The sequence below is a fragment of the Dipteris shenzhenensis genome, chromosome 1 (genome assembly GCF_047967505.1).
Source record: "Dipteris shenzhenensis isolate YYH24624 ecotype China chromosome 1, Dip_SZ_1.0, whole genome shotgun sequence".
NCBI lineage: Eukaryota > Viridiplantae > Streptophyta > Polypodiopsida > Gleicheniales > Dipteridaceae > Dipteris > Dipteris shenzhenensis.
Window position 1 is genome coordinate 65,564,140 of NC_141596.1, and position 14,729 is coordinate 65,578,868.

The following is a 14,729-nucleotide window of genomic DNA, read 5'->3' on the forward strand; positions in this document are numbered from 1 at the left end:
ACCAATTCCTCAAACAATGGGAGATAGGAACAACTTCACAAAGGCACCACCCATTCAATGCCATATGTGTCAAGGGCCACACCTAGCCAATGAATGCCCATATAAGGGGCAATCTAAGCAACTAATCACATGTGCACCAGCGTCTAATACACCACCGCCATTACGCACTGGGTGTGCTGTGGACCATCTTTTTAAGGATTGCTCGATGAGAAGGCCATCTAAGTCCACAAGCCTTAACTTGTTAAGCCTTGAGAGAGGACAAGTGTCATCAATATTCTTGAATGTAATCACAAGGTTGCAAGCTAAATCCCTTAATAAAGAGCTTCTCAAACAAGCCAAAAGGGATAAAGCTAGCACGTCAAAGCCTAGAGAGGCAACTAAACTAGCACGAGTAAGAACCAAGGGTGTAACAAAGATTTGGAAGGGAAAAAACAAGGTCATCATCCAAGATGGGTCAGATGAAGATACAGCCTCCCTAGCTACATTATCTTCCTCTAGTGATACCCTCTCAAATGGTACCAGTAACAACCACTCGCATGAGGCAAATGAGGCAATGCTAATGGCTTCAACCCATGGCCAAGCCATAGCACCTAAGAGTCAGAGTGAATATCCCAACCCATGGGTGGGGAAACAAGGTCTCCCCGATGCGCATAAATTGGTACACAAGTGCCAAGAGGAATGTCAGTAGAGTCTCAAGGCAAGCAAGAATACTGATACAATTCATCTGAGACATGAGATAAATGCTCGAGCCTCAAGAGCCTTGCAAATACCTAAAAGGGTAGAGGAAGAAGGTGTGTCATGCCCTTTAACACAGAGATCCACCCTAATGCAACGAATGTTTGAAGAAGACCCTACCTTGTGACAACTAAAGGAGGATGACAACATGTCCTTATATGGCACATAATGTATCACTGGTCCTCGAGACATCATAGGATTAGCCTCATTCTTGTCCACTGAGATCAAGATGCCCATCGCAACACTATTACGAGGTAATCCTACTCTATGGAGAGACCTTTCCGATTGGATGAATGGGCGTCGAAGAAATGGTCACGTGAGATTCCTAAGCACAAAATGCCATCTAGAATTTGAAAGATTCCCAATCTTTCTGAACATATGTTAGTACTGAACAAATGCCAATGATGGTAAAGCTATCGTTCATTTTATTCTCAGAAAAGCAACCCAATAGATAAACCAAAGACCCCAACTTGCCAATGCTTTGGAGTGGTCTTTACTCACAACTATGGACCTTACAATTGCTTGATGAGATCATTGGACGATGTATAGGTCTTGTGAATTGGATCGTTCCGTGCTGCTTGCCGCGATATTGCGACCTAACAACTTTTGCTTGAGGGCGGCAAGTCATACTTTCCATGCAATCTACTCCTTATGATTCGTCTGTTGAAGCGTCTCGTAATGGCCGGCTAACGGCTAGCTAGAGTGGTAGATCCATTATTGTGAGCGTGAGTGGCTGCTGCCATTGTAGATCTAGGACGAGCTACGGCTAATATATTATTGCTAGAGTTCTTCACCAAGCAAACAAGCCCCCATCTCCAGCTCTGTTGTGGCCCTGCTTCAGACCTGCACCTTATAAGCAAGTTCACCTCTCTCCTTTTGAGCAGATATCTACTTAGGTCGCTTCGTACGGGCTACCTAATTATAAGCAAGAGGCTCGGATGATATACACCATGATAGCATTTTGGCATCATCGCATCTTCAAAAGATTTCATGGCTTCTTCCCAACAAGATGGCCATGGGCCTCTTGCTGCAATAGCCGCAACCTTCCAACTCATATTTCTCTGATTCGAATCCACTAGATGATAACCCATAGGAGTTCACTATGATACTTGATTGGATTTTTTCTAGGGTAATAGTCCAACCAAATCCAATGTGATGGGCAGACTGCTGCCCTCACTTGGATTGTTAGACCTGCGGGAATGTAGTCAGAAGTTTGAAACACACACACACACACACACACACGCATGCACGCACGCACAGATCTATCCCCTTATGTAGGGGACCCTCACTTTATTTTCAAATTCCTTGGTATGTGCTCATTATGTTTTTTGTATATACACATGTTGGCAAATGTGTGTTTATGTTGATATATTGATACATATATATGTGCATGGATGTATGTGTATTCTCATATATAACAGAGCTTGTAGTATTGGAAAACTATACTTATTACTTGATTGACCATGGCTAAGTGCAGGCTGGATGTCGACCCCCGAGTCATGACATGAGACTCCCGTGGAGCAGTGGGATATGCTTGGGATTATTATTACCTAATGGCTCCCTGATTTCAATAATTTGCAACTACGAAATAGATAATCATTTTGAACTCGAATTAACTGCAAATTGATCGTAATTTTGTAATTCCTATGACCCCTCGAGTGGCTGTTGCATCTTGAACGACAGGGCCCAAAGACGACTGTTTGCAATATTTCTAAGCTTCATTTATCATAGTTGAGGCAGTTGAAACCGCGTTTCTGTCCTTGCTTGCCTTCCCATTTAGGGCTGATAGGCTAACTGCTCGGTAAGTCTGGCTTGGTCATTTGACACTCAAGATGCTCGAAGGCGGGAGACGAAGGCTTGTAGGAGAGAGCGATCCAGAGAAGGATGGATGATGATTCCTTTAGGCACGATTTCGGCCCATGGTTTCATCAAGTGAGCCATGGAATTGCCATCATAGACATTGTGATAGTGGCACAGAGGCCTCCACAGTCGAAATGGGTAACCTGCAATGCAATTTTTGTTTAACGGCAGATGACGGTGGGTGAGAGGCGATAGATGAAAAGAGAAAGAGAGAGGGAGAGAGAGAGAGAGAGAGAGAGAGAGAGAGAGAGAGGCAGCTAGACGTAGATTGAAAGAGCGAGGAAGGGGAGATATAAGAGAGAGATTGAGGGAGTAAGGCGGTGATGGGAGGATCACCTTCTCGAATGCTTCGTGATTACCATGTTAATGCGTCTAATTTTGCTTGTAATGATTAGGTTAATCCCTTAATTCACACCTGCCACCCGTTTACCCACTGGTAAGTTGAGGCCAAGGCAGATGGGTTGGCCACCCTCGGCTATGCACCCGGTTACCCACTGGAAAGTTGAGGCCAAGGCGCATGGGTTGGCCGTAGGGGTAAAAGTTGAGGCTTGTTAACCTTAGTTTATAACCTTAGTCGATACGCGAACATAAAACAGTTGAGGTTTGAAGTTCCCTGTGCGATGTTTGTGAGGTTTGTGCGTGTTTGGCTATGGAGGCGTTGATGGCATCTGCGGAGTGAGCTGTGGGAATGGCGAGGGTATGTGGGTATTGGGGTCCTTGCACGCATGGCTATTGCGATCGCCGAGCTCCTCACTCTCCATCGCCCAAGATTTCCCGCATCTGCCCGGTATTTTTTCTTACGAAACTCGTGCACTCCCCCCTTTCGACATCGACCTCGCAAGGAGTGTAGAAGCCTAGAATCATGGGAGGAAACTCTCCGTCGCCTCGATGATCCTAGCTTCGTGCTTTTCTACCGCGCCATTGCTTCACTGTTGCGAACTTGCGCTGATTCAAAGGCTCTGTCTCATGGCAAGCGTGTCCATGGGCACATTATCAGACGAGGACTGGAGCAGGACGTGTTTCTGGCAAACCTTCTTATCTACATGTATGGCACCTGTGGAGCGGTGGAGGCTGCATGTGCCCTGTTCGCCAAAACCCTTGCACGGGATGAGTTCTCCTGGAACTTTATGGCTAAAGTTTATGTGCGTCACGGACTGTGCAAGGAAGCGCTTCGATTATTCGACGAAATGGAGCGGGAGGCTTTTATGCCGGACATGTTTGTTTTTGTCAGCATTCTTTCTGCCTGCATTACTCAGGCAACGCTGGCGCAAGGAAAGCGGATCCATGCCAGCATAAAAAACAGTGGTTTTGAGTCTGATCTCGTCGTGGGAAATGCCCTTGTCAACATGTATAGTAAGTGTGGCAGCCTCGAGGAATGCTGCAGTACGTTTGAAAACATGCCTGAACGGGATACCATCACATGGACTGCCATGATCACAGCATCTGTTCAAAGTGGCGAGGGTAAGAGCGTGCCGCAACTCTTTGCAGACATGCAGCATGAAGGAGTACTTCCAGACAATATCCTTTTTACTAGCGTCCTAGATGCATGTGCCAGCCAGGCAGCGCTAGCTGACGGCAAGCGTGCACACGTTCGTATTATTGCATGTGGTTGTGAATTAGATCGTATTGTCGGAACCTCTCTAATTAACCTGTACGGTGAATGTGGCAACCTTAGAGAGGCGCGCAGGATTTTCAATGGAATGCTTCAGAGAGACGTGGTATCATGGACTGCCATAATTGCAGCTTATGCAAAGCCTGGGCATGCCAAGGATGCTTTCCAATTCTTTGACCAAATGCAGCAAGAAGGATTTGTGCCAAACAAGATCACGCTCATCAGCATTCTTTCTGCATGTGCGACGAAGGTGGACATAGTTAAAGGCAAGCAGATACATGCTCTCATTTTTAGCAGCGGTTTTGAGTTGGATGTTTCCGTTGGAAATTCGCTAGTGAATATGTACTGCAACTCTGGCAGTTTTAAAAATGCACTGGTAACGTTTGATAACATGGCTGAAAGGGATAAGATGACCTTCTTAAGCATCCTTTCTGCATGCAGCAATGAGGCAGTCCTAGTTGAAGGGAAAAGTGTTCACTGTAGGATTGTGGGGTGTGAGTTTGAGTTAGACCTTGCGGTATGGAATGCTCTTGTGAATATGTATGGCAAGTGTGGCAGCGTGCATGATGCACAAAGAACATTTGATACCATGCCAGTGCATAATATTGTATCATGGAATGCCATGATTGGAGCATTTTCCCAGAGTGGGAATAGTACTGAAGTTTTTAGACGTTTTGACCAAATGCAGAAGGAACATATAGCGCCAAACGAGATCACCTTTGTTATCATTCTTTCTGCCTGTAGCCATGCAGGTCTCGTGGATAAGGGGTGTTGCTACTTCATGTCTATGGTTAAACATTACTGCCTCACGCCTTTAGTAGATCATTACAACTGCATGATCGACCTTCTTGGGAGGGCAGGTAGACTTGGTGATGCAGAGGACTTGCTGATGAACTTGCCAGTTGAACGCACAGCTGTCTCATGGATGGCCATGCTCAGTGCATGCAGAGCTAATTTTGATGTGGAGAGAGGTGAACGTGCTGCAAGGCATGTATTTGCACTGGATCCAGCCAATGTGTCCCCGTACATAGCTCTATCAAATCTCTATGCTAACAGCTGGCAGGAGGAGTGAAGCAATACATCTCATAAGAAGGAGGATTGATGCAATACATCTCCCGAGCAGGATGAGGGATCAAAGTCCTCATAACCAGGCATGTTTTTAATTTGACTTCATCGATGAGGTGATTGAGTGCACTTTTTGAAGCGAGATCTGTGGAGGTTTCTTTAGTCAGATGCAAGCAAGGAGGACAATTTTTTGCAGTAAGGCTCAGCCCATCTCTCAAAACCCCTTTTTCATAGACTGATAAGATTCAGGTGTGTCCTGACTTTTATATAATCAAAGCATTTGGAATATCTCAAAATTGTGAATACTGGGAAATCATTCTCACCTGCGACATCATGGGACTGCCTTTCGCCATGTACATGACTACAGAGTTACTCTGGACTACTGCTACTTTCTGTGAGGAGCCCCTGCAAAGATCAATCTGTTTCTGTGAAATGGCAATTTCTGATTGCAAAAATGAATTCACACCATAGTCACTTGAGATTCAGTTAATTGCAGGTTTTACTCCTTGTGCTCACATTCAAAGCATGTGCCAAGATAGGATGTATTCTTTTGCAGGAATAGCATGTCTAGATGAAAACTCCATCACAGATGGATACAATTTATAGTGTGTATTGCATGTGCAAGTCAAACTGCTTGATGTAGGTACAAAGCTGTTCTGGACCATGGCATGGAGAGAGCTGTGGCGGATATCTATTTCTGTCAAATTAGATAATTTATGCTCTAAAATTGGCGTCAGAACCGACTCATTTTGCCCTCCAAGGAGACTGATATGATCTGTGGGAACCAAACACCATTCATAAGGCATCCCAAAATACTTCTAATTGAAGAACTACATTAGCACCCACGATAACTTTTTTGATTGGTATCTTAGACACTTTAAACGAGAGTTGACAAGGTAAGGGATACTTGAAAATGAAGATGTGGAAAAAGGCTTCAGTGACATTCAAAGGTTACTTCCAAAAGTATTCCTGGCAAGAGGTGTGGTAGGTCCATTCCTTTTGGCGGTGAGTGAAGGTAAGCATTTTCATAAAGCAACTGCTGACCGTGTTGCAGCATTGCACTCTGTAGAGGGAAGGTTTGTGTTGGCTGTAACTAAGTGCAGGACGATGGCCTGAGGTGCAAGTACTGCAATCAAAGAAGCCAACCACTCTTTTCTACCTCCTTTCAGTACCACGGCTAAATAGTTGTGATTCTCTTCACAAACCCTGTGGTCATCTTGTCTTGGATACTAATGCTCTTCTTATTGACAGAATGGAAGCATATCCTCATATGTTAGAATGCATGATTTGAAGGATATCTAAACTTCAAGACAATAATGTTGAAATTGGTTGTATATGTGTTGCTTTCCCATGCAACATGACTTATAAATCTCTCTCTAAAAGTATATTTGTGGAAGTCCTTGTCCCATCTTTGACTTTTTCAAGGTTACCAGGATTTAGAAGTTTAGTTTTCCAAGCCTCTTATGCCACAGCATACTAAAAATATGCATCTTGATTCTGATGATGTGCTGATTGGCTTATCTAAATTGGGATTATTGAAGATAAGTTGTAACATATGCACCTTTGGAAATGATGGAGCTAGGATTGTCAAGATGCCTAATTGTGCATCCATACTTTTTGGAGGTAAAATCCATGTCACTTTCTACCATCCATTCAATAAAATAAGACTTTGTGTCATTCATTGTTAGGACATAGAATGCATCTCCTATGCTCTCCACGGTGCGTGCATCACTATGCATACGAATGCTCCTAATTTCTTCTATCTTGTGAGGTGTGTCATCACCCATCAAAGTTGAGTATTTCTATTAGGAAACCAATCATTTTATGGTGTCATGTAGTTGTTGACACTTGAGTCAAACCATCATCTACCCTCATCGTTGTGACTCTGAGTTGCTAGCTTCTCTAAAAGAACATTGTGCTAATAGTATATAATGACCCATGAGTTCTATAGCACATTTAGCTCCACAAGCTTTAGAAGATCCATAAGAGTTGGTCACCGTTTAGCTTTAGGAGATTGAATGTAGGGCCCAAGGTCGAAGAAACGGTTACATGAGATTCTTAAGCACAAAATGCCATCTAGAATTTGAAAGATTCCCAATCTTTTTGAACATATGTTAGCATTGAACAGATGTCAATGATGGTAAAGCTATCTTTCAGTACCACGGCTAAATAGTTGTGATTCTCTTCACAAACCTTGTGGTCGTCTTGTCTTGGATTAAAAACGGTTGTTTGCAAAAATGTGCAATATCCGTGTCTTATTTAAACCTTTGGGAGAGAACTGGGAAAAACAAGAAGAGTAATTAGTTGTTGTGATGCATATGATTGACCTTTGAATCTTGTTTGAAAATGTTCTTGTTGATACTAATGCAAAAAGTGGATTGCCTTGTGAAGCTTCACAAGCTACTCATGGATTCCAAAGCACTTGCCCTAGTGTGAAAAAATATAGGACTCTTGAAAATGCATCTATGAACCCAAGTCAAGTGGGGGATGAAAACACTTGTAGCGTTGACCCTAGTCAAGAAGAGATAGCTTAAAAGTAACCAAGAAGATATCTTGATTGCTATAGCTTTGGGGTTAAGAGTTGTCTAGAAGCTAGTCCCATTTACAAACCGATCCAAGGAGAGAAGAAGTTGGCCTCCGTTTTGGTGACAATCGAGACAAGAGGGTTGCCCAAAGTTGATGAGGCAACAACCTCTCTCGAGAAGGGCCAAGGGCTTGGACGCCATGAATATATACCAACTTTTGTCAAAGGATCAATATCGTGATGACACTCTCTTTGGTAGACATTGATTAGATAGCCTTTTTGTGGACACTCTAGGAGGACAAGGGGGACAAAGGTAAATACTAGCACAAACTTTCCATCTTGCTTTATGTTAATGATATAATGTCAATTTTAGAAAAGGCAAAGGATTTGCATAGGCACTAGGTGGCCTTATAGGACCCTTTATAGGCATTTTGTGATACTCTAGAATTGTTTTTAGCTTATTTACAACATGTGAATACAATATCCCTCCTTTTTGATCTGTAGTCACAAAAGTAATCTCAAAGGAGATGAGCAGGTTGGATTCGAGTAGCTATAGCTCATGGTGCTCACACCTATGACTCACACATGATAAACACATGATTAGCTTAAGTATCTAGGTTGGAATGACGTTGCTTTTAGGCTAATTTATAACATGTGAATACAATATACATCCTTTTTTATTTGTAGTCGCAATTGTAAATCTCAAAGGGGATGAGCGGGTTGGATTTATGTGGCTATATTTCATGGTGCTCTCACACCTATGATTCACACATGATAAACACATGATAAGCATTGCACTCCACATGATATCACATTTGCAAAGTTGCAATGAGCCCTTTATACATAGAGCCTAGTATTAAATCATCATCTACCTTGATGAATCTCCAGAGGGCAAGATAGTATATCCAAACTAGTGAGGATAAAACAAGTTATCATGGATGGCTCACTCATCATTTATGAAAGCTTGCAATAATGGGGACGAGTAGTGCTAGTATGTGTGGAGCACCGAATAGTATGCAACTGGTTTCACTCTAGTGGCATACCTATTGATAATTATCCCCCATAGTTTTACTCTCAGATGCCCCTTTTTTAAACCTCGCATAGCATGATATTTAATCATCATCAAAGACAATGTAGGGAAGGTGTACAGTGGACCTCAGGATCCCATCTGGAGAAGGTAATATATATAGTAGGCATGGGTTTCCACATTAGAACCACATGCCCCACCATGACATTTTGTAGATATATCTTTCTCCAAGTGAATGAAGATGGCTTCACTGAGGCAACATGGTACCTACAAGTATATCCATCATCACATAGAATATAATTAGGTGTGGGATGTCTTTGAACCTCATCCCACTAAATCTACTCAAAGACAAGGAGAGATATTGAGGTTAAACACCATCCTTGAGACTTGAAACTATAAACTCTATGTGGCATGAATGAGGTATAAGAAGAGAGGAGCAAGTACTAATGAGATTCCCTAAGTACTATGATGTTAGAGGCTATACTATTGCTTGTTTGACGAGATATTTCTTGCAGACTGGGTATTTCTTGACACAAGTCAGATAGTTGATTAGTTGGTCTAGCATTGCATTGCTCTCTTTGTACTAGAGTACTTAGATACAAACTCCTGAAAGTGTAGCTATGCAAGGACCCTAATGATAAGGGAACACTAATTTTTCTTCATGAAGAGGAGCCCAAACTAGATCCAGGCAGGTAGCTGTATTGACTACAGAATAAGTTTTATTTGAATTTCCTAATTTTAGCATATAATTACACATTTTGATTTTAGAAAAATGAATTTTGCACATAGCAATTTAAATATGGCACATAGCACTTTGCATTATGCACATAGTGCTTTACATGTAGCACATAACCACATATTTGCATGGGGTAGAGTTGGCACACTTCCTCTCCAAAAATCATAAGACCAAGGACTGTGCCCTTTCTTAGGGTTCATTTCAATTTGCATTTAGCATAAAGCAATTTGAATTTTGCACATAGAAATTTGAATTTGGCACATAGCACTTTGCATTTGGCTTATAGTACTTTGCATTTAGCACATAAGCACACATTTGTGTGGGGGGAGAGTTGGCACATTTCCTCTCTAAAACTTATAAGACCAAGGAACGTGCCCTTCCTTAGGTTTAATTTGTATTTAGCACAAAGTAATTTGAATTTTGCACATAGCAATTTGATTTTGGCACATAGCACTTTGCATTTGGCTTATAGTACTTTGCATTTAGCACATAACCACATAGTTGCATGGGGGGAGAGTTGGAAAACTTCCTCTCCAAAAATTATAAGACCAAGGAACGTGCCCTTCCTTGGGTTTCATATAGATTTGCATTTATCACACAGCAATTTGCATAGAGCATATAGCAATCTTAGGGTGCTAACTCGATATGTATTATGTTACTACCCTCGTCCAAAATCTAGGGTATGGGGGGACAAAGTCCATATATAATAACGGAGATTTGGGAATTGATGAACCTGAGCATCTATGCGCATCTTCTCAGTCCCACATGAGAATCGATTTGACTCAGCACCTTGGAGCCTAGATCCGTATGGTGGGCATTGAAAATGCCTTCTTCCCATGCGCAGATGCGCCTTATGGACGTCTCAATTCGACTAATAATATGAAGGCTGGAACGGAGCTTGCCATTGAGCAGACGAATAAAGAAGATCTTCCTATTTCTTTCACTATAGAAGACTATGTGCTATCGTGGGGACAAGATGTAGCGGACAAGTTTGGGATCCCACATGTGATATTCTAGCCAACCAGTGCTGCAGACTACGTTATGCATTGCCATGTTCCATTGCTCGTTGAAGTTGTGAATTGCTTTGAGCCAAGGCAAAACTGGAGCCTCGAACAACCTAGGCTTTTGTTCAATTCCTGGCGTATCAATGGCCATGCGGTAGACGGACATTCCACAGTATTTCCTAGATAAATACTTTCAAACACACATTCTGTTCCAGTACATGACCCACCCTCTTCACACCAATCGCAAGGCATCTCGTGTGCTTGTGAATGCCATGTAGGAGCTGGAGCCGGAAGCCGTCAATGCTAGTTTCATTCCGTCGAAGACCAAAGTCCCCATTATTCCTATCATGACCTCTACTGCCAATGGGATTCAGGGTGTACGAGAAGCATTATTTCTGTCGGGCATCTTCTGCCCATGATATTCAGGGTGTATGAGCAACAAGATCATTAGAGAGGCTGCTCACAGGGTTGGAGTGAGCATTATTCGTGAAGAGAACTGTCTGGAATAGTTGGATAAACGAGCAGTTGCTTCAGGTTTATATGTAGCTTTTGGCAGCTTTGTGAGCACGTCAAAGCAATGAAATGCAACTTTGCATGCATGAATCACGACCTAGACCACAGCCATTCCTACAAGCCTAATGCACTCTATGGTTTGATCACCTCCGTTGGTGTTTGCACCACTGGATATTTTAGTGTTTTGTTGTGCAACGTGAATTGCAATGGAAGATGATTGGAATCGGCGTACTCTACCACACTCAGAATTCTTGTGAGGACAGAATGGCTCTCTGACAATGGCTTTTCTGGTTCTGAAGCGATGAGAGATCGGCAGGGAGGTCGACAATGGCGTCACTAGTGCTGCCCTCATCCAACACAATGAACTCCATGACTGCGTGTAGTCCCAAGAAATCGATGACCAGGTCTACTCTTTCTGCAGGTCCCATGGTTATGGTGGTGAGGTTCCAAACCTCGTGCAAAAACCCTCCGTCTGTGCCAATCTAGTAGAATCGGAGAGCCCAATTGCTCAGCGGGAGGATCAAGAACGAGCACTTCAACCATTGAGCACATGCATTCCTTCCTGCAGAGCCGATGTATGTCTGCTTATAACCGCGATTGATTTGCATTGGCTTCTTCAATATACAAGAGTGATGCCCAACCTGCAACACCAATAGAAATTAGCATCGCAAAATTTTTAAGGAGACACTCCTTTAAAAATATATGAGCATTGAAGCCTGCAAAACTTTGGCCTGCTTTCTACTCTTCACACCTATCTTTTCCCTTGAGCGGGGAGGCAAGAGATCGGTCATCAAGGATGAGAAACCCATGCAATTAATGGAGCAAATGAGAAAAAAGATATTGGCAAGAAACAGAGACAGAGCAAAAGCTACGAGGAACAAGAAGCAATGGAGGAAAGCTGTAGATTAGGACGAAGACGAGTGGATATCATGATTGCTTGGAGGTTCCTGGATATGGCGATGGTCAAAATCTTACTATAGAGAAGCTTGTGAGTGAAGAAGGTGACAATTGTATAGGCGCCTGTTCCTACTTTGCAGGAGGAGGAGGATATGGCAGAGGGAAGGTTCGAAGATTCAAAACATGTTGGAAACCAAAGAAGTAGTTGCCAAATTCAATAACCCTTGGATTAGTGTAAATTTTATGGCTCAACCACAAGCTAGAACTCCATTTCATGGCACAATGCTACCTGCCTAATGATTGGATGCCACATGACTTAGGATCACATCCACATACAAAACCACATATTATAAAAACACCAACATTTTGTCTATAGACCCAACAATGTTGAGAAACTAGGGAAGAGAGGTGTGACATGATTTGGAACATTGCATAGGCAAGAGAGCCAACACTATCAACAACTAGTTGATAATGGGACTAATTAATGTGAATTCCTACTTTGGAATCATGCTCATTTGTGGATAAACCATTGTGGGACTTCTATTCATCAATACATAAACTATTGTGTCACATGATTTTGCGCAATTCTAACTCGAGACTTTCTTCTCTTTGAGCATATATCTTAATGACTCTACTTTTTTTGCTTGAATATCCCATTCTAGTCAAAAGTGTATCTGCACGTGCCAATTGTCCTTTCACCCCATAGTGTTTGCAAAAGGAATTTAACTCATTGACTTGTATTCCCCTCCTACATGTCATGACTAAGACCTTGAGGAGTTTACTAATGTTCTTTTTCACCATAGCTTTGAAGTCTAGCTCTTTGTTTCTTATCACATTCTAGTTTCCAATGTCCTAGAATACAAAGTAATTGTAGCTACATATTCTCTTAGGAGTATTGGACTAATTTCCTGCTCTTTTAGGGTTTCCTCTATGTTTGGGATTCCATATCCACCTCTGAGTTGAGGGACCACTGTCTTGATTTTGGTGAATTGACGAGGAAGGAGACTGTCCATGGCTATGAGAATTGTTTCCCTTCGTTTAATTGTTGAATCTACCACTATTTTAACCTCTTCCTTTATGGAATCCTCTTTCTCGAGCTAAGAAGGCATGATCATGAATATTTGAATTAATGTTTGCATCTCTTCTCATGTGCTCCTACATAAGCATATCTGACACAATTTCAAGCTAAGGCACTACATATTTAGTGACCATTATAATCATAAACTGATCATAATCTTTCCCTAGTTCATTGGGGGCAATATGGATTAGTCTTTTTGATTTTATCTCTTGGCCTATTGAAGGAAACTAATCACCAATGTCTTTCAATTTGAACACATGATTTGCTTTTATCTTAGTTTGCAACTTGGATGCATTGATCAACCGATTCCCTAGTAGAATGCTCATGGACATATTGTTTATATTGAAATGTCTCTCAACAGCTTTCCATTCATGTTTGACCTTCGAGAACGGGTATCATGACATCAATAATATTGAAATTAATGATCTTTAATGCTAACTATGTCCTTTGATTCCAACCTATGTGTTGCTTTGCTATTTCTTGAAATGATCTCGAGTGAGTGCAGTACTCAAAGTCATTGCTAGAGGATTAGATCTCTTCTCTTTCTCTATGATAATGTCCCACAACTTGTGCAAGTGGAAGTAGTTCACCATCTTGAATTTGTAGTTTAGTGTCATCTAGCTTGCTATATGATCTAAAAAAATAATTTCATCACATGTCTTTTCTATGATGAAGAAATTCTATGAAAAAGATCAACCCTGTATAAGACATTAGAAACAATGTGCTAGAGATAGCCAAAAGGTCATACAAGGATGGTGTAAGCAAGTCTAGGAACCATGCCAACATAGTCAACTTGTGACTTTGGAAGGTGAAATATGATTGCAACTATCCTCAAGGATCAAACTACCAAGTGTGTCATAAAACCCTAATACTATTATCGCCAAGGTGCTAATATCAAATGTGCGAATGTGGACCTTGATGATAAATCAAAGTGGGCTAATACTATCTTGCCAAGGTACTAAAATGGGATTAGATGTGTGAAGGTGTATATTGATGATGGATTAGAGTTGATTGACTCCATTAGGAACTCATATGGGTCTTCAAAAGAGCTTAATTAGCTTTGTGGAGTTTGATTTCCTCTAAATATGTGCTAATCTTTAACTAGGCTACACATTGATATGACTGCAACAAAAATGTTTCTTTTATTTCATCCTTTTATGTGTCAGTCTAGAGATGCTACAAATGAATCAAGAGTAGTTTTTATGGTGGCAAACATGTGTGAATCTGCATTGTGTATATGTCAAGAAAAAAATCAAAACCGAGATAACAAATGTTTAGAATACGAGTTGCTGATCCTTTTTTCTTTTTATATCCACTCCAAACCCTTAAGGATCAAACGTTTTGTGTGTTTGATGAATAGCCAAAATTTGTCTAGAGGTGTGCTAAAAAATTGATAATGTGGCATAGTGTGTGCATATGCCACATAAAGAGAGCGCCTATGTAGCATAGTGTGTTGAGATGAAATTATGTGAGGCGTAGTGGTAGTATGACCAGTGATTGGTTGTGTAAATGACATAGTAGGATGTGGTAGTGATAATGTGGAACAATTGACGTGGCAATTAATGACACACCAAATTGATGACATGGTGATTGACTATTGAATGCAGTTGACTATCAAGTGTGGCATGATGTTTGACTGGCAATTGAATGTTAGTGTGCTACCTAATTGGCTATCAAA

At 41.7% G+C, this 14,729-nt stretch overlaps 1 protein-coding gene across 1 annotated transcript; it reads left to right on the forward strand.

Annotated features, from left to right (window-relative positions):
• The first annotated feature begins 3,228 nt into the window (after positions 1–3,228).
• On the forward strand, positions 3,229–6,511 carry LOC147906225 (pentatricopeptide repeat-containing protein At5g27110-like). The gene is made up of 2 exons (XM_087377248.1): positions 3,229–5,521; positions 5,640–6,511. Exon 1 carries the CDS (start codon positions 3,321–3,323, stop codon positions 5,277–5,279), a length of 1,959 nt encoding a protein of 652 aa, XP_087233374.1. The 5' UTR covers positions 3,229–3,320; the 3' UTR covers positions 5,280–5,521; positions 5,640–6,511.
• Positions 6,512–14,729: the final 8,218 nt, after the last annotated feature.

Bases quoted from the DNA above. Each gene is read 5' to 3' on its own strand.
- LOC147906225 (XM_087377248.1), top strand. From the start codon at position 3,321: ATGGCTATTGCGATCGCCGAGCTCCTCACTCTCCATCGCCCAAGATTT.